The sequence below is a fragment of the Argentina silus genome (assembly GCF_951799395.1).
Source record: "Argentina silus genome assembly, chromosome: 7".
In the NCBI taxonomy this organism is placed as follows: Eukaryota; Metazoa; Chordata; class Actinopteri; order Argentiniformes; family Argentinidae; genus Argentina; species Argentina silus.
The window spans coordinates 11,521,329-11,541,219 of record NC_139661.1 but is presented as its reverse complement, the minus strand read 5'-3'; the positions used below and the strand labels follow the sequence as shown (position 1 = coordinate 11,541,219).

General features: G+C 40.8%; 3 protein-coding genes across 4 annotated transcripts in view; all 3 read right to left on the bottom strand.

The window, feature by feature from the left end:
• smtnb (smoothelin b) overlaps window positions 1–5,868 on the bottom strand; it is a 47,201-nt gene extending 41,333 nt beyond the window's left edge. Inside the window, exon 1 of the mRNA XM_083673404.1 lies at window positions 5,374–5,868. Within this exon, the coding sequence (XP_083529530.1) occupies window positions 5,374–5,424 (51 nt within the window). The 5' untranslated portion in view covers window positions 5,425–5,868. The remainder of the gene's footprint in view (window positions 1–5,373) is intronic.
• Window positions 5,869–6,734: 866 nt separating this feature from the next.
• trafd1 (TRAF-type zinc finger domain containing 1) lies at window positions 6,735–11,496 on the bottom strand. 2 transcript variants are annotated; one of them, XM_083673136.1, is made up of 12 exons: window positions 11,013–11,496; window positions 10,597–10,637; window positions 10,359–10,494; window positions 10,196–10,249; window positions 9,675–10,113; window positions 9,141–9,431; window positions 8,837–8,901; window positions 8,317–8,577; window positions 7,988–8,117; window positions 7,545–7,758; window positions 7,314–7,374; window positions 6,735–7,226 (listed from the first exon to the last, which is right to left on the bottom strand). In XM_083673136.1, exons 2-12 carry the CDS (start codon window positions 10,629–10,631, stop codon window positions 7,188–7,190), a joined length of 1,725 nt encoding a protein of 574 aa, XP_083529262.1. In that variant the 5' UTR covers window positions 10,632–10,637; window positions 11,013–11,496; the 3' UTR covers window positions 6,735–7,187. The 2 variants fall into 2 exon arrangements, with proteins under 2 accessions (XP_083529262.1, XP_083529263.1); XM_083673137.1 differs by having other exon boundaries at window positions 10,597–10,633.
• A 974-nt stretch (window positions 11,497–12,470) lies between these two features.
• Window positions 12,471–19,876, bottom strand: mob1a (MOB kinase activator 1A). Its single transcript, XM_083673680.1, has 6 exons — window positions 19,678–19,876; window positions 19,028–19,194; window positions 18,664–18,757; window positions 16,030–16,163; window positions 14,740–14,903; window positions 12,471–14,600 (listed from the first exon to the last, which is right to left on the bottom strand). The coding sequence occupies exons 1-6, from the start codon at window positions 19,689–19,691 to the stop codon at window positions 14,523–14,525; spliced, it is 651 nt and encodes a 216-aa protein (XP_083529806.1). The 5' UTR covers window positions 19,692–19,876; the 3' UTR covers window positions 12,471–14,522.
• Between the last annotated feature and the right edge of the window lie 15 nt (window positions 19,877–19,891).

The following is a 19,891-nucleotide window of genomic DNA, read 5'->3' as shown; positions in this document are numbered from 1 at the left end:
ATTCAGATTCTATAGAACACATAGGCCTGGTATAGCCAAGGTCCTGCTTGATAAATATACAAAATGTGTATCTAGTACATTCATAGAAAATGATTGTTCTTGTTTCAAAAACATTCTGAAACACAATGGACTAAACATAAATGTTACTGGGGTTTACAAATGTAGCCCATCTCAAAGGTCATTGCATTTTTTCTCACCATTTCTAGGCCAAAAATGGTATGGCATGTTGCAGCTTGCATCCAGGACCTAGTTGGAAAATACTCAAGCATTAACTGCACCTTCTTCACAGCCACCTCAGAACCACTCCAGGGGGAATGCAGGGGAGGTGTGGTTCTCTTGATGCTTCAAAAACTCTAGCCTTGTCTAGCCTTGCAGTGTCAAGTTGTAGTGAATTATGCAGCAAACAGGTCTTACAGTTGAATGTTTTAAGGCAGTGTTACTGGAGGGGAGTGAGGAGGGGAAGAGTTGAGAGAGACATTTTGAACCCTGTCGATACACTGACATCAGCAAAATCTAAGCCTATACTGTGTTTTCTGAAAAACTAATAATGGCGACTGTCACCAAATGTAACAAACTCTGTGAAAGATAACATAACACACAAACAGCTTAAAATAAACCCAGACTGTTGTTATATAATTCTTCAGATCTTCTTTTTCTGATGATGGAGCTGACATTTTAGCCCAGGTCTCTGGGGATTTGATGACCTGGGAAATGGTGTGTGAGCTTCCAAAACAAACCCATTCCTTCTGTATCCCTGTAACCCTCCAGCCCCTGTCAAGACACAGCGGTGCCCAGAGGGCTATAAAGCTACAACCCACGGGTCCCATATATCACTGGGCCTGAAACCACATAATGTAATTACTCTATTTTTAACATGTGAATCTCTCTCACTGGGGAGAAAGGAGGGTCACAGGGCCTGCAAGCCCAGTCACAAATCACCATGCAGGACATCCCACATAGATAATCAGCTCACCAGGCACCTTGGGGAGAGAAACCTCATATCAATCATGATGATGATGACAAAGACATTCAGGTGTGCATGTACTGTAACACTCACTCTTCCCAGTTCAAGACAACGCCACAACAAGGGTGATCCTTTGCAACTTCTTCTTAAGCATATCACCAGAACTCTAAAAACAGTCAACTAAGGAGGTTCATCTCGGACCTGGTTGAGTGAGGTCTCACCTGCCAACATGTTAGAGACTAGGAGGGAGGCCCAGCAGGTTCACAGACACCACAGAGGGGGTGGGGAGGCTGCCTGATACGCGTAAGATGTCAGACTTTCAGTCTCTCATTTGCGCCAGCAGGTGCGTCATGCCTTTCTGTGCAGGTGACAGTGGAGCTCACCAGACAAGAGGGAGAGATAAGACCCCGCACTGACAGTGTGACAGGCTCTGTCTGGAACACCTGGTGGTTGGCCTGTTTTGCAGGTTTGTCATATTGCTCTCCATAACGCTGATTCAATGAAGGCATAATGAGTAACAATCATCATACACCTAGTAATCATGTCGACTGAAAAATGTAGTAATTGTATTAATCACGAAATTCACTTCAAAAGAAGGCCATGTCTCAATATTATTTTCTTCTTCTCCTTTGCAACAATTGGTCTAGATAGTAATGATGCATATATAAGCTTTCCTCCCCATATTTCTTTCATAATGCAGACACCATGATACGATCAGTGGAAACTATCAGGACACAATCTAAAAGAAACTATGAGCAGAGACCATATCAATCTATGACTTATGGGACACATTTAAGTTAAATGTGTCCCAGTGTCATATCAAAAACAGCACAGGAAACATGACCCTAGCAATTGTCTCTCCACAATGATCATGGCCTGGCTTTAAAGCATTTCAGGCAAGACGGTAGTTAAGCTCCCTGAGCTTCCCTCCAACAGCGAGGTGCCAAAGAGACACAGAGGAGGGGAGAAGACACTAACTGATGGTGTTGTGTGAGTTCAGGGATTTTAGACCAATAGAAAGGTGCTTTTCCTGGTTGCTGTGGAGAGGAACAAATGAGCAATATACCAGGCAGCCAGTGGGCTGAATGGAAGAGTATTCATGAGATTAGTGCCGTTAGAGAGACCACCATATGACCTTCTAGCTGTTTAGTTCATTAGGCACAGCACTGAGTGTGTGTGAGTGTGTGTGTGTGTGTGTGTGTGTGAGTGTGTGTGTGTATTGGAAATCTGTTTTTGTAGCAACCCCACCCCTCACCAGTGCTGGCCATATAGACCATTTCCAGTTCTACCATTAAACTTTTTTAATGGCTTTTTTTTACCAGCTTCCTGAATAGCAACAGGTTAGAGACCTGTGTTCACAAACTGCTGCCTTGATGCTAAAGCACCGTTTATTCATATTCAGGTCTGTTTCAGCATTGCAACTCAGTAGTTATGTTTTTTTTCTTTTTTAACCCTGTGATACTGTAGCAAGATGGAGAAAATAAATAAGCGGACATCAGGCGCCATTCATCTCTCTCACAAGCAGGCCCCCCAATCCCATCATGGCCTCAAATAAACACTCGGCTGAAGCAATAAGCTCCAGACAGCCTTTTGTTTCCTTTGGAGATGATTCTGCCATGGAAAAAAGCGACACTTAATGACACCGCAAATCATCAAGCTGGTCTTTGTAGGGCTGGGAGCTTGGCGACCCTTGTTGGTGGTCACATCTGAGATGGGAAAGCCATGGGGGATGTATATAAGTAGGCCTCATTCAGCACCATAAATACTACAGTACATTGACTCTGTGGCACAGGCATCAGAATAATGTAAATATACCCTAATGGCTGTTATACTTTGGGTGTGTGTGTGTGTGTGTGTGTGTGTGTGTGTATATATATATATATATATATATATATATATATATATATATATATATATATATATATATATATATATATATATATATATATATATATATATATATATATGATAAGTATAACATCCATTATATATATATATATAGATAGATAGATAGATAGAAATACTTTATTAGGAACACTGTACTAATACTGGGTAGGGCTCCCTTTGCTCTCAAAACAGCCTCAATTCTTCGTGGCATTGATTCCACAATGGAAACATTCCTTTGAAATTCTGGTCCATGATGACATGATTGCATGACGCAATTCCTGCAGATTTTTCAGGTGCACTTTCAAGCTGTGAATCTCCCGTTCTACCACATCCCAAAGGTGTTCTATTGGATTCAGATCCGGTGACTGGGAAGGCCACTGAAGAACACTGAACTCATTGTCATGTTCATGAAACCAGTTTGAGATGACTTTTGCTTTGTGACATGGTGCATTATCATGCTGGAAGTCGCCATTGTGGCCATGAAGGGATGCACATGGGCAGCAACAATACTCAAGTAGGCTGTGGCATTTAAGCGATGATTGATTGGTATTAACAGGCTCAAAGTGTGCCAAGAAAACATTCCCCACACCATTACACCACCTCCACCATGAGAAGGTGTACAGGTGTTCCTAATAAAGTGGTTATTGAGTGTATATACCTTCATATTTACCCACATTTGTTCTCATAACTCCTATATTTCTGATACAAATAGGAAGATTAGGTAATACTTTACATGAAGTGGCTCCAAGATCTGTGTAGTAACTGTTTTACTGTAGTAACAATGTTATACTAATTAGGTACATTGTTTACATGGTATAGGGAATTGAGAAGCGCATTACTTATTACAAATGTACTTATTGAAACAGCATAACATTTTGTTATTAGAGAAATTACACAGTTACTACCCAGGTATAGGCCAGGGCAACTTGTGTCTGATGATTTTCACCCAAAACCTCTTTTCTTTTATGCCATTAGATGTTATCTAACCAATGTTTTGTAAAGCCCTAGGCATAAATGATTCCTATGTTAATGCAGTCAAATGATTAAAGTTGAGAGTTGGCTGATCGGTAGTGCTTTGCGTCATGCATTGTCAATCATGGGTTCTAGCCAGTAAGGTACAAAAATTTAGAAAGTGTGGGAGTGGAAAGAGGAAAAACTATAAAGCTACAGATGTTCATATTCCCGATGTCCATTATTCACTTAGCATTCCATATATAGCCCTTCAATAGTCTAGACTGAATTCAGATCTTACCCTATTCAAGCTGAGGACATTAGAAAAACGTCATGAGGAGGAACATACGTTCGTCCTGCACTCTCTCAGATTCTTGCCTCTTGCTAAAAGTTTGCAGAGATTTACGAGGATGAAGTCACCCGAGTCCCTGGCCAGACAATTCCCTGCTATTTTTGAGAGGGGTAAATGGCATTCAATAAAATAAATCAAATAAACCTTTCGCAGATCAACAATTCATTACACCCCTTCCCCGCCTTTATCCAAACAGACTGCATTCCTCTACCAAAATGAGCGATCTTTAACAAAGTGGAAATCAAAATGTTATTTTAAGATGGCCTTTAGTGTATGTGTGTGTGTACACTGTGTAGACATTCTGAGTTTGTATGTTAGGTCATTGACAATTCAACCCATAAAAACCAGAGGACTCTTGCCACAGAAGAAAAACTTGAACCGCATCTGACAGCCAGCCCACCAATCACAGTGACCTCAGTTGGCCCAACCATAACAAGCTGTATTACTGCAGCACAGCTCAACAGAGTGCAAAACTAGGCAGGAAATCTAGGGGCATGTCTTTGTCAGCATTGTCAGATAACCGATTTGTTAGTCATCAATTGACATGAAAAGTGTCTCTAGAAGCTGGAAGTACACCCGTTACACCTTTCTCAAGGTTCCAAATGACCGGAAATGTTCCTCAACCTAGCTGGTGCTATGGGTGTGGAATAATGTCGATTTTTTGTGTCTCTCAAAATGTTTGACATTAACAGCTTTGATGAATAATCTTGTGGAGCAACAGTATCAACTTTGGTGGGATTTTTGGTGTTAATTTCAGGTTTTCAAGGCTTGAACACCAGCAATCATAAATCTAGTGCCAGTGCCTCAATACCACAAAGTGGGACAAACAGCCTAAGGGGTTATTTCCTTATTACTTTCATTATAGGGATAGTAACAAAAAGTATGTCTAGCTAGCTAGAGCATGCATCATCTAACAACACACAGTGCAGCCCATTAAAAATGTGTACTGCTTTACTGGGTAGCTGTTGGTGGCAAGTGGTACAATGGTGGATCACAGATCACCCACATGAGATTATCAGGGAAAAGATGTTTGGACTTCTTGGACTGACAACAACTGGGAACTGAATATGCCTATTCGCTGGACGGGGCTTGAGTTTACCTGCGGTGTTAGCTCAAATTAGCATATCTTCAGGGTGACATCCTGTTAAAAGTTCATTTATCAGGGGAAAAACAAGAATTTATTTTCAACAACAACCTGTCGCCACGAGCGGCTACTCACCAGGTCCCGAAGCGACGATTCATCCAATGTTGAATATCTTTCATCAGACATATTTAGTCTTTCTTCACAATGACAGGTGGAGAGGATAATTGCAAAGATGAACGACCTATTTCCACGTAGAGCTGCGTCCTTCAACAACGAATTGATGGATTTTTAAAAATTCTGTATGCTAGAAGACGATCAGATTATGCGGACAATTGTAGTTATCATAAAAGAAGACAAGTCTCCTAGTCAACATCGAACCCCCTCCTCTTTCCTTGACGTTTGTCAGAATTGATGCTCCACCTGCTCGAATAACTGATTTTTTTCAGGCAACTTCACAGCCTGGCGGTGTGAATATCTAAACTCAATGAAGCGCTGCCTTAAAATCCCCTTTAGATTACGTCAATATAGAAACGAAATGTTCTGTAGTAGAGATGGAAAACATGTCTCAGTCCTATGCCCTTCTACACTTCTCACTGAAAGTTGTCTCCCAGAACTTCAGAAAACGCTGAATAAAAAGACACACACACATAGCGCGAGCTTTGAATCCAGAATTCCTGTAGTTTTGCGCCCGCCCCTAGACGCTTCGACCAATTAAAGAGAAGACATCAAAAAACGCAATAGTTCGTGGGTGGATCAGGGACATATTTTAACATTAATTGATTCATTTGAGAGAGAGACTGTTCCGTAAATATTCTATGTTATTATTTTCACCCTATAATAAACACTTAGGCTAGGCCTGGCTCATGATTTGGTCTATCCTATCCAACCCTCGATACATGGTCAGAAGCAAACTTAGCTTAATTAGTTTGACTTAGATTTTGTTTTTACAAACGTAATGTATCGTATGAGAACCGGGCATTCACCGATGATGGTCTGCTACTCTGTGAAATAATGTGCCGTAACAATAATGTAAGGCAAAAATAGGTAAAGGGCACCCACTAGTGGACCACATAATAGTTTACCAAAATACAGTCCCGAACTATACTTCAAACAGAGATTATCTATCTAATAGAGGGGCTTTGCCACAAACAACTACTCAAATTCGACTAAATTCATACTCGTTGGAATATGCAGACATATGTTCCTTTCATGGCCCTCTGTGGTTCAGTTGGCAGAGTATGGCGTTAACAATGCTTAGGTTGTGGGTTTGATTCCCACTGGGACCATATATACTGAAAAATGTGTGCTCTCACTGCAATGTAAGATGCTTTGGACAAAAGCATCAGATAAATGGCATATATTATGTTTGGGTACATAGAATATATCTCAGATGTATAACTAAAGGCTCTCTTTATTCTTGGCCTCTGCAGTGTTTTCATGTGGTGAATTCATGACATTGCATTATGGTTTCAAGACACAGTCAACCACAAACTTCAAAGCGTCAATACAAGGATTTATTAAAAGTTTTATGATAATAATAATGAAAGAAGTTTTATAGTTGCAGCCCTAATCACAAATACTGTGATATGCATTATTCCAAGAACAATACAATTACACTAGGGTTTTAGATCTTATACATCATATACAAGAGTGGTAAGGCAGGTTTTTTAACAAAAAAATTAAAAAGTTTGAAAGATAAAAGTTTACAAAATGAAGAGAGTAATTATACAAATATAGGAATCACTAAAAGGCATCAGTTTCACTTTTTTAAATACAGAGCAACTGAAACAGGTTATTCTGGAGCACACCACCTGTCTGAAATAAACAGATGGACATTGGACACACAAGGGCAATACAAAGAGAAACTAAGATTTGACTGACAGAACACAACACACACATAAAAACATTTTGGTGATTGCCTGATGCTCTCTCTCAGAACAGTCAGGCTCTCACTCCTCTTCCTGTTCTTCATTTTGTTTCTTAGGCACCTGGATATTACATAACAGAAAAGCATTAGAATAAACATCAACAAAAAATAGCCACAAAGAGGCTGAAAAAAATATATGGATGTTTACCTTTGGTGTCCCTATAGGCCTCATTCTCCTTCTTCCTTCATTATTTTCTTGTCGGGGTGGTCTGGCAGACAGAGAAAACATTTTATAACATTTTGCATCACTTTTTTCCAAATAAGCAACACCTGTCTTGACTCTGGCCTTTTAAGTTGGTTATAACATGATCAAGTGTTTTGTCCCCTAAAACGAGGCACCACAACCCTTTTAAGTACTGCTGTCATAAGTTGCTCTCACCCCACCGCTGTTGCAGAGTTGGACTTATGGCTATCACTGAACGGTGAGGGAACCCCCTCTGCCTCCCTGCCATGCTGGGGCCTGTTCTTCACCAGGGAATCACAGTTGGAGATCTTCCCGGGGGCGGGCAGTCCACTGTGGCCCCTCTGCCATTCCTTTGGGCTTCGAACCGGCGGCATTCCTTTGTCCAGCCCAGACAGCTCACCGGGGTCCCCTTAAAATGCAGGTGCAGGTACAACACACACAGATACAGACACACACACACAGACAGACAGACAGACACACCTCTTACATCATTTGAAATGGGACACTACTCAAGAAAGTTAGTCAGCGAAAATGTATATTGAGATATCTTAAAAATGTTACTCAGATGCTTTAAGCTGTCCATAAAGTTATTAGTTTTGCAGGAAATGGTATTAAAGTTGTGAGTTCCAGTATATTACCTTGGTGCTTAAGTCTCCTCTGCATCTGTGGTGAGCTCCGTCCATGACTCTCTTTGGAGGGAAGTGATGGTTTTTGAAAGGACACTTTATTCACAGAGTTTGCAGTACGCGGCCGGAGGTCACACTTATCCTGTAAACACAGACCATGACATTCAGGGAAAGGTCCAAGAAGACTGATAGATGTTATCTAAAGTAAATGACTCTCAATAGAGAACATAAATTGGTACAATGTCACAGTGTTATGAGAGCATTTGAGTCAACCTTATCAATAGTCTATTGTCATACAAAATGTATCAATTTCATCATGTCTTGTGCTGCCAATAATGTACCTGGTGGTGAAAGACAACCGCCTCCTCCAGAGCAACTCCACAGAACTCACACGGAATGACCACATCCCCCTCTAGTGGACTGGAGGGTGGACTGTAGGAGAGTGGGGACACTGAAGGAGGGAAGGTGGGAATGTTGAAGGTGGGGGGGTCAGGTGGGATGTGCATAAGCCCCCCAGCACCCCTGATCATCCTGTCCTCATAGCGTGGAGATGGAGGTCGCTTGCTGAAAGAGGCGAAGGCTGAGGCTGGACTGCAACCAGTCTGAAAGACAACAAAGAAAGGTGTAAAACAAAAACAAAACTGCTAATCAGCACTACTGACGGGAGTAACAACAGAAAAACAACATGCTCAGGAAGGAAATAAGGGGGAGGGGTGTGGGGTCTCTATTGGGAACAAGCCGCAGAAAAGGAAATCTGAAGTCTGCTATGGTTCAGGCTCTGTGGAGGCAGCCAGATGTGTGAATTGTGAGGTAGAGAGAATCATGGGATAGCTTCAATAAACTTCATCCAATCCCTCTAACCTGGTGCAAAATGAGGTCCTCTTCAGGAAACAACTCCTCGCAGAACTCACAGGGCAACATTGTGTCTATATAAGAGATAAAAAGCAGGAAAATAATGTTAACATTGTTGTACAGTGCACTCCTTTTCAATTTACACCAAACATACACCTTAACATTGGGTTCAAAGTAATGAGGGGCGGAAACTCAAGGAAGCGGAAGAAGAGGACAAGATACAGAAAATGTATAAGAATGGTTCCCATTATCAAAAATAAAATATTAAATTGTTAGTATTTTTGTGTAGATTCATCACTCAACATTCTCTGACCTGTCTGGTCCTGGTTTGGGGCTGTATTGGTGCCACTAGTGATGTGTTGGAAGTTGTTGTTAGGGGGAGAGACCGGAGAGATGAGGGAGGTGTTGGATGTCCTTCCAAGTCTGTGGTCCCAGACATCCGTCCACAAGGCCCCCTCTCCTCCTAGATCGCCTGTTTCACCATCACTCTGCAGGCTCAGGGCCAGCAAGTAGTCCAGGCTAGATGAGTCATCTCCCGATGATTGGCTCACTGGCCAGGCAATTCTGTTATTGTTGTTGCCCAGCACCTCTTCCTGTTCCAGCACTGAAGGAAGTGAAACCTTATGAGATATCCTTTCAATGACACATAAAACATTTCCATGTTACAAAACCCAGTGAAATCTATTGATACCAGACCAGGTGAATATAGATAGTTTCTAAGAGACAGAGACAAAACGGTTTTGTTTTTTGTTTTTGTTTAAATCCATGCCTACGTTTTTGTTTGATTGCTCATCAGTGGGATCATGTGTCTGTATCAGAACACTTGATTAGCCATTGTCTAACTTACAGTGGCTGAAGGCTGTACTCCTAGGGGCAGTGTTCCTTCTCTCTCCTAAGCCCATTGGCCCCCGGGTGCTGTTGTGCACTCTGGCCTCGAGTGGCCGTGGAAGAGCCCTGCGATCAGGTGCACTTATGTTGTTGTTCTTATGGCCTCCGTCCTGGACCCTCAGCAGGTTACGGATGGAGTGGGCTTCAAACCAGGCCCCTGGGGATTGGGGTTCTGCTGGACTGTGACTCGCTCTGCTGTTGTTTCTCTCTTGGGGAGGTGTAAGGCTGCCACACAAGGCTGGGTGAATAGCCTGCTCTCTCAACATTATGTTGCACTTGCAGAATGGACAGGGATCTGTGCGCGTCCCACAGTAATCCTCATGCTCCTTGGACTGACTGAAGACCAGCTCCAAGTCACAGTACTGGCACGGAACTAGTCGTTGACTGCACTCAGAGCTCTGGAAGAGAGAGATCAGATGAACAAGCTATATTCAAAACAGTGATGACCATGACAAGCCTCTTTACAATCATTACACATACCTGGTGGACATCCATATGGCTTTTCTCAATCTTCATGCCACACTTGCATTTCACCTAAAATGAATAGGAAATGTGATGCCATTTGTGCACCTAAATAAATAAACAATACCAGTATGTATATTTTTACTAATATAACATCCCCCCTATATCTCACACTATGTACCTGTGTATGCTCCAGATCCTTGTGCTGCTGCAGATCTGAGTGGGGCACTGGCTCTTGGCATACATCACAAAGAGCAATGTTGCGGCGACAGTGAATCTCATGGGTAGTGAAATTAGCCTCTGGAATGTCATGCTTGCTAATTGGGGGGAGAGTAATTGAGACTCATTAAGCTTGTAAGCCAATTTCTGGATCTTCGTGACTTTAATACTTTTTTTTACATTTAAGTCATGATTCTTACCAATTGGCACAGAACTGTGTACATTCATCTGCCATGGCTTGCTGTGACAAAACAAAATGTAAACACTCTTATTCATGAAAATTCAAAATGATAGTTTTAACCATGTTTCGAAGCTACAGTGGCGTGAAACAAGCTTATATTTTGGGTTCTGATGGGGTAAGACAGTTGAACCAATACAATATATGGTTGAACTAAGCTCATGAGGCATTTATAAATTATATTATTCAATAAATGGCTATATATTTTATAATTAATTTCAGTCAAAAAATTGATGTGCCTATCAAAGATCGCCCCTTTAAGTTACACTTAGTGACATCTTACCCAAAATACATGTTTCATATATATTTGATCAATGTTGGTAGCTAGGCGTTTATGTAAATTAGCTAACTAGCTGGCCAATTTGTATGAAGCCTTACCTGAGCGTAACCACCGACTATACTCCGTGGATTGCTTTCGTTTCGTCAAGACTCAGTAGGGTAGCTAGCCGGTGCCAATACTAGCCTCTCTAGCTTAGCTTTAAGCTAAGCCTTTCTAGCTAGCTAGATCAGGAACATTTGTTTCAACCATGTTAATTTACAAGACAGTAGCTAGTCTCACTAAATCAGTCTCAGAGATTATATTTTCGGTTTCGAGATAAATCTGTAGTTTGCTGAAAAGCAAGACACATTTAGCTGGCTAGCTAGGCTTTGTCAAGTCTACCAGTTCTTCCTGAAAGTGGAATTTAGCTCCCTTCCAGATAACGTTAAATTCGCTTAGCTGGCAAAATAGACGGCCGTGACATCAGCTCAAACATACTCAGTAACTTTTCCCTGCATTGAAATCTAAGTATCTTCTAGCCATACATATCTAGTTATTTCTACTCGCTAAAAGATAATAAGTTAGCTAGCTGTGTAGATCCCAGACAGATATGTCAAACACTGTTGATCTGAAGCAGCAACCAATCTCCACTCCCTACTCTCGCTGTGGGATTGGACAGGGTTCGTGCCATATGGAATTGTGATTGGCTCAAAGTGACTTCTGACTTGGTGTACCCGGAGTGTCCCGAAATATCAACAAGATCATTCTCAACCGTGTAGCAAAGGTACAGTATTTTAATTCGAATTGAATAGGTTGCAACTGTGTAGAAAAAGTCAGTGTATTTGCGTGGACTTGGAGTAGAGAGGGTGATGTGCTAGGGCAGATATGCCTATAGGGGTCAGGCCAGTGGTGAATTGAATTAATTGGAGGAACCTTGATGAGTCCAGAGGCAAATTGAATGCTGAAATTACCAATAACATGTTAATTCTCGGAATCTGGTTCCTGTGAATTCCCCCCATTTCCAGCACTGGGTCAGGGTTAGTCGCAACTGCAACCCAAGAGTTGCACAAAAATACATACTATAACTGAATACAAACTGCTTCAAATATCTGTTAATAATTATATTTGTGTTGTTCTTCCTTGCAGTTCAAAATACTCACCAGAAGTGTTTCCGTGGCGGTGGTGTACGGTTGCCGGCGAATGCAAGCGCACGCTTTCCCCTCAAGTCGCATACCAAAATAAGAGTTTCACGCAAGACTGTTATTATTCTAAAACGCGTGATGTTGAACAAACAAGTAGGATATATTGAAGGTTTTTATTCAGCTATGGAGTGTTTTTCTATTTTTTTGTCATGGCATTTTTGTGCAACCTCAGTGTGAAGCCTCAGGTTGCAGTTACAACTAGGTCAGAGTGAAAGAGGTTTTTATTCAGCTATGGAGTGTTTTTCTGTTTTTTGTCTAGGTATGTTTGTGCAACCCCAGTGTGAAGCCTCAGGTTGCAGTTGCAACTAGGTCAGGGTATCAACCAGCACTGCAGCACAGTTATGGAAAAAACCACAAACACACAAAACAAACATCTCCACAAATTCATTTTAATGTTTAGCAAGCGTTCCTGCTATCAAACACTGTAATTTCAGACATAATATTTTCTCTTTTCTAAGGCACAGTTTTGTTCAGATAATGCACTGTCTTATGCTATTTACAGCTGAGTCACAGTTGTAACATCCTCAATGATATCCTTGCAGTCAAAAAATACCTAAAAAAGATGTATAACCATCAAAATGTGTACAAATAGCCCAACCCTTTTATAAGTCTTTGCCTGATACAATTTATTTTACAGCAATATCAAAAATACCATGAAATGTAACTCCAAATCTATGACATGCCCAAAAATGTTTTTAAATTATTATCTGGGAGAAAAAAAGGTCAACACAAACAAAACAAAATGCAATAAATGTGTACAATAAATCATATAAAATGGAGATAAAAACCTAAAGAAACATATTACTCTCAAAGGGGAGAAACACATCAGTGTGTATTGTCTTGTCATTCCCACCACCCCATCATCTATGGTGTGATGTAACAAAGTTTAAACTCTCAATCATGCCAAAACTAATAAAATGTATAAGCATGCATTAACTGTCAATTTATACAATCAAGGGGCCTATTTATCAGACATAAACACACGTGTGCAACTGATCACAAAGAGTTTCAGTTTTGTAAACTAATTTCAGAATTGCCCAAGACTTTGTGTTGACTGTGTTGGTAGTATTGTCCATGATTGTCTGACATGAGTTCAGATTGAAAAGCGTAGACCTGGCCACATCTGTAGAGAGTGAACATAAATTGCTTTGTAGATTGAAAGTGACATTCAATTTTGGTGTGTATTCATTTGAATGGAATGGGATCAAAATTGCATCACTGGCACCACAGTAAACAGCCCTGCTGCTTTAGCCTTGGATGCCAGGATTCTACACAAACAATGACCAGGGGAGTTACCATGTCACACTCTGAGACAAATAACACATAACACTTTTAAACATGAAAAACTACATACACCTCATGTACACTCATCCTTGTCATGTACTGTTGCAAGCACTGTCGCTATTATTGCATTTTGCATGCATGAGAGAAGCAAAAGAAGACCATGAAAAAACAACTTAACTTGATTTGATACTGATATCAAAATGAAGTACCAGCACGAAGGACAAAGACATTCAAGGAGTTCAATATAGTTAATATACCATTGAGGCACTTTTGTGCTATTTGACAGAAATTACAAAATGAGTAAGACGATAAATTCACATTATACTACATTTAATTTGACATCGCATGTATGTTTTCGAAATCTTAGCCTCTGATACTTTGATTGGTTTCTCTTAAAATACCCTATACCATAAAATGTAAGCCTCCAAGTATTCAAATAAGGCGTACAAAATATAATTACTGATTGTTAATGAGTTATGGGAAATTGTCTATTTCTCAAATATATCAAAAGTGACACTAAATATTTCTGGATCAATATCCTTTCTTTAGCAGACCTGGGTGAAGAAGTATTTGAAATACTTTTAAATACTGTACTATGAGCATTTACGTGAGCCTGCCTGGAGTGCCTGGTGGGGCAAACTCATTTAAGCACAGCTAAGTATTTGAAATGATTTTCAAATACTACTTGAACCCAGGTTTGGTCTTTAGCTACTTCATTCACCCTAAGTGAAAACAACCTAAAACACAAAAGTGTGTCAAACATCAAAAACAGCTTTGCAGTACATTAAAAAAGACTCACTCAAAACCCAAAAATAAAAACAATATGTAAAACTGTTTTAGGATATTGATATACTATAAACTGCTCAAAGGAATTCCATTTTAACTCCTAAAACATATTGGTCCACAGTACAGGTCAGTGAGGTCCCAATTATAGAATTTGTTAAACCAAAATCATTAGAAAAAAACATTTAATACACTACACTCTTACCTGAAAGACTAAGTGAGCTCTATCATATCCTAAACAATTTGAGGAGACAAGGAAAAAAACATAAGAGGAAAACATTGAGGAAGGGAGAAGAAAAAGGCACAAAGTGAAAGAGTGGCCAGAGAGGGAGGGAGAGAGAGAGAGAGAGAGGATCGTATTTATCTGTCCTTGGAGCCCAGCTTCTCAATCAGGTCCTGCAGGGGGGCCAGCTCACGTCGGTCAATGAGGTTAAACTCCTACAAACACACGCAAACACAAATCATAAGTAATCTTCCAATCACACATTGTGATTGGTTAACAACAAACAACTATGTCCACAGTATAAGAGAGTTGTCCATTAGCCCCACATATACATTCACATATACATGGCCCCACCTGGACAAAGAAGATGAAGTGTTTGAAGGAGGTGTTAAGGTGGGCCTCCTCCTGCAGCTGCATCACAGAGTCAAAATGCTGGTGGTAGATGTGGGCATAGACCCTGAACAGGCGCTTCAGGATGGTCTTGGCCACAGACATGAAGTTCTTGGGGAAGGGCACCCCTAGTGAAACAGAAAGGAAAATTAAATCAGTGACTATGTTTACATGCAGCCTAATCTCGCCCACCAGCCAGCTCTCTCGCTGTCGAGCTGTTTGGTTTCCAAACGCCTCAGAATGGGACTTGACTGGAAGTCTATGGCAGGAGCAGATGAAACAGCCGCTAGATGTAATTGGCTGATTTTACAGCCTATCACCATCAAGTGCAACCCTTAGAACCTCCCCCAGTGTGCTGCATTTCTCACTGGAGACACACAAACAAGTGAGCAGCGCTGTAACACTGACATGATAATGCTGATATTTGGCAAACTTGTTCTCACTGTAATAAAATGTACTATGTACATGCCTCATAGTAGTGTGATTCGCTCTGATTTTGAATTGATGATTATGGAACCCAGTAAACCCACTATCCCTAAATCCCAAATAGTCCCACACTGTTACCAAGCTCTATGTACTAATAATTCAAGACTGGGTATGAGGTTACATGCAGCCTAATAATCCGTTAATAGTGCAAATAAACGTAATAAAACACTTAAATCAGAATAGAGTGACCATTTCCAATTAAATGTATACCTTTAAACCGTTTGATAGGTGAATATTAGCTGATATTAGGCATGTACACGCTCATTGGGCTTACTTGCCCAATCGGAATAACCATGTTTCTAATTTGTATGCATCGCAACTTCCAAAGGCATACAAAACAATTTCCAAGCGCATCAAAGGGATAGGGCTTGCACAGTGACATTTGGCCATAACACTTTCCATAGGCGTGCCAACTGTAAGAGGAATGAGTGGTGGAGGAGGAGAGAGCAGAGAATAGAAGGCAGGAGAACATGTGTCCCAGTTGAGGCACCTCAACAATGAAGTCAACTCCACTCAGGAAGGATAGAGGCCACTTGAATTTGCGATCATACAAACAGGAATATTCGTTCGGAATGAAGCCAATTTCCTAAACTGAGATCTGCATGCGTAATTCAGATTTTCATGTAAATCATGCATTGAGGTCAATGAGAGATTTACACCAAACACTGATTTATGAGCACACACATCTCTAGTTAGGATTACGGCCTTAGATAGTAAAGGTTTCAGGATAGTTAGGAATAAATACCCATAACTGAAAATCAAACTAACCTATCTTGGAAGGGAAGAGTGTTTCATCATCCAGCTGATCCTGCACCCAGGTCATCAGGTAGTCTATGTACTTAGGAGCAGAGCACTTAATGGGCTTTTTGATGTTGGTGCCATCTGCCCAGTGGTATTCATACCTTGAAGGAGGTAAACAAAACAAAAAATAAATAAATAAACAAAAAAACACCAATAAGAGATGGAATGAGATTTTCTCCTCAATAAATATTAAAACATCATAAGAGTCATTGTTGATAATAAGCAATTCTTACATACTAAGAATGTATGTGGTGCAATTCAGAATTCCTGTGTGTTTGCTGTACACAGCAACATTATCATGACTAACTAAGTTCTATGGTTAGGGACCATAAGCAAAACACCTTCTAAATAGGTTGCAGTATGAGCATTCAGACAAGGCCAAGAGGTCCCTATGGTTGATCATAAGGCCAATGGGTCACTGTTGTCTAGGGCAGATTTAATTTCAACATTTGGTGTATGTGAAGGAAATGAGTGCAGTTGGGTACACTTTTAAGCTTTAGAAAAAAGAAGAGGGAAGCGGGGGGCGTGTCTAATTTGCTCATACTGCGTAAAATGCCAGGATGTCAGACTTGATTAGCCTTTCCATGTAGTATGAATTCACTGCACACTATTTAGTAAGTCCTTTCCAATTTTATTCCAATAATTCAATGGAGCAGCTAAGGAGGGTGGGCAGTAGCCAAGCAAACCAATTACCGTGAACATGATGGTTGAGTTACAGATGGCGATTTCTCAGTATGAATGAGATGAACAGTATGGCCTAAATGGTATGTAGTATGGTTAGTATGCAGTATACACTTTTAGTAATCAATAGGCAGGATGAGCATTCGGAATTATTGGGACAGTGAAGATTTTTTTCTTCCTTTGGCTCAACACTCCAAAAGTTTGGATTTGAAATCAAACAATTACTATGAGGTTAAAGAATAGATTGTTATTTGATGGTATTTCTGTACATATTGGTTTTAACATATAGAAACGAGAACACTTTTGATCCAAAGGTCCCCCCCTATTTCATGGCACCAAAAGTATTGGGACAATTTGCTTGACAGGTTTTTCTGGTTAGTCAAGTGTGTTCCGTCACATCATTTGTGCAGGCATAAGAGAGCTGCAAACGTCTAGTCTTGATTATAGGCTTTGAGATCTGCTATCTGTCTTTCAACATGAGGACCAAAGAGGTGTCAATGAATGTCAAGGAAGGCATTATGAGTCTGAAAAAATCTATCAGAAACATAGCTAAATCTTAGGCTTACCAAAAACAACCGATTGGAACAACATTAAAAAGAAAGAGAGCACTGGTGAGCTCAGCAATTGCTAATGGCCGAGTAGGCCAAGGAAGACCTCTACAGTGGATGACCGATGAATTCTCATAATATTAATAAAAAATAAATTAAAAAAACTGTCCCACAGATCAGACACTCTCCAGGAGGCAGACACGTATCTGTCAGAGACTACCATCCACAGAAGACCTCCCTAGCAGATCTACAGAGGCTAAACTGCAAGATGCAAATCACTAGTTAGCCTCAAAAACAGGATTGCCAGGTTTTTTTTTTTTTTTTTTTTTTTTTTAAAGTACCTAGCCTGCAAAGTTCCAGAAAAAGGTATTGTAAACAGATGAGACAAAGATTAACATGTACCATGGTGATGGCAAGAGGAAAGTGTGGAGAAGAAAAAGGAACTGCCCAAGATCCACATATGTGAAATATGGCGGAGGGGGCATTAAGGCTGCCACTGGAACTGGCTCGCTTGTCTGATGATATAACTGCTGATGGCAGCAGCAGAATGAATTCTGAAGTGTACTGCTCAAGTATAAGCAAATTCTTCCACTAATCACTAATTGGATGGTGATTAAATTAAACACCATTGAATGCTAGACATGAAAAACATGAAAAGTTCTTGAAACATGAAAGTCAATCTCCAGATTTAAATCCAATTGAACATGGATTTAATTTGCTGATGATGAGACTCAAGACAAAACCCTAACCCTCAAAACAAACAACAACTGAAGATGGCTGCAGTACAGGCCTGGCAGAGCATCACCAGAGAAGATACTCAGCACCTGGTCAATTGGTCACAGACTTCAGTCAGTTATTGCATGCAAAGGACTTGCGACCAAATACTAAACATGAGACATTATATTATATTTGGACATTATATTCCTGGACATAGGTCCTCCGTGGCTCAGTTGGTAGAGCATGGCACTAACAACACTTAGGTTGTGGGTTTGATTTCTGCTGGGAGCATATATACTGAAATGTATGCAGTCACTGCAATGTAAGTCGCTTTGGATAAGTGTCAGCTAAATGGCATATATATTATTTTTTCCCAATACTTTTGGTGCCCTAAAATAAGGGGGTTATGGATAAAAAGTGTTGTCTTTTCTAAATGATTATGCAGGGCACTGTATCTACATTGGCCTTGACTGTCGCCATGACGGCAGGAAGCCGGGTCGGGTCTCTTCCTCTCGATGAGACACTGAAATAGCGCAAGGAGGAAGTGCCAAAACTAAATTCCCTCTACAAAGACATCTCTTAGGTTAAGAGCACCAGCATAAACATGAAGTGAAACTAACATACTGAACCAACAGACTTGGTGTATAAACGGTACCTCGGCCCAGCAGACATCACAGAGCAGCTGGTCTCAGTGCAGAATTCAGTAATGGTGCCATACAGCATGTTTATCTGGTTGAAGAAATCAACAGCTGAAACAAAGCAAAGAAAAGGCCATGTTACCTTACCTCATGCAAAACACACATCATCATTTGCTGATTAACTGTGGGAAGATGAATCTGGCGACAAGCTATGGACGAGGAAACCTAATAACCAGGGATGTTCTGTAATTAACTGAACAGCCAGATCTCTTATCTTATGGTTTCTTTGTAAAAGTTGCAGTAGTTTTCATCTAACACTCTCCCTGTCCACTTGGCTTCTATTTCCCTTTACTTGACTTTGCCTACAACTCCTTCACTCACTGTTTACAGCAATCCACTCATTGAGATCTTCTCCCTCCGGCAGCATGACAGCCTGCCTCAAGTTCCCACTCCCCAGCGTAGCCTCGGCATGCTTCAACAGCTCATACTGGTGGGAGCCCTCTGGGATATTCTTCTTCGGCTTAAAGGTCTTTGATGAGCGGCTACCACTGCAGCAAGGGACAAAAGAGAGATGGATCCACTTAAAATGTTACGTGTCAACTAGCTAGTAGTGTGAAGCATTGATATTAGTAAATACATATGTATGCTAGTGTCAGAGACTAAATAGAAGGGTAGACAGACTTGAAATCAATTGTCTGCGTTCCTTCCTGCTTTATTTGACACTTTCCGCTTATCATCTGCAAGCAGACATGTTGGCAAACTGACGATGCAGTAGTTACAGTAGCTAGTATTACTTAGCTAGCTGGCTAACTCACCAACGAACTTATAATAAAATAATAAAACATGCCCCTGCCAGGTGCAAGCGACCTAACTTATCCATACAGCTAAAGGCATTGGCAAACGACTGCTTGCTAGCTAATCAAATCATATGCACAGACAGAGCAAGCAAGTTGCGAACCCGTTCATGACAGCAGATAGCTAACGCCGTTAGCTAACTAACTTAGCTAGCTTACAGTAGCCAGGCTACTTACAATAGGAAGCTCATCGTTGCGAATTTAGCTCAGGTTGAAAAAAGAAGACCACCTAAACAAATAATACACGAGAGTAAATGACACGGGTCAGTGGTCGTGTCGAGAGATTAGCAACTTCCCTGTTAAAAAAAAATCCGAAGTTTTCAACTCGTCTCCTCTTCACTTGTCACTGGTGTCCTGCCGTAAGGTGCGACTCCCTCGCGAGAGGCCCAGC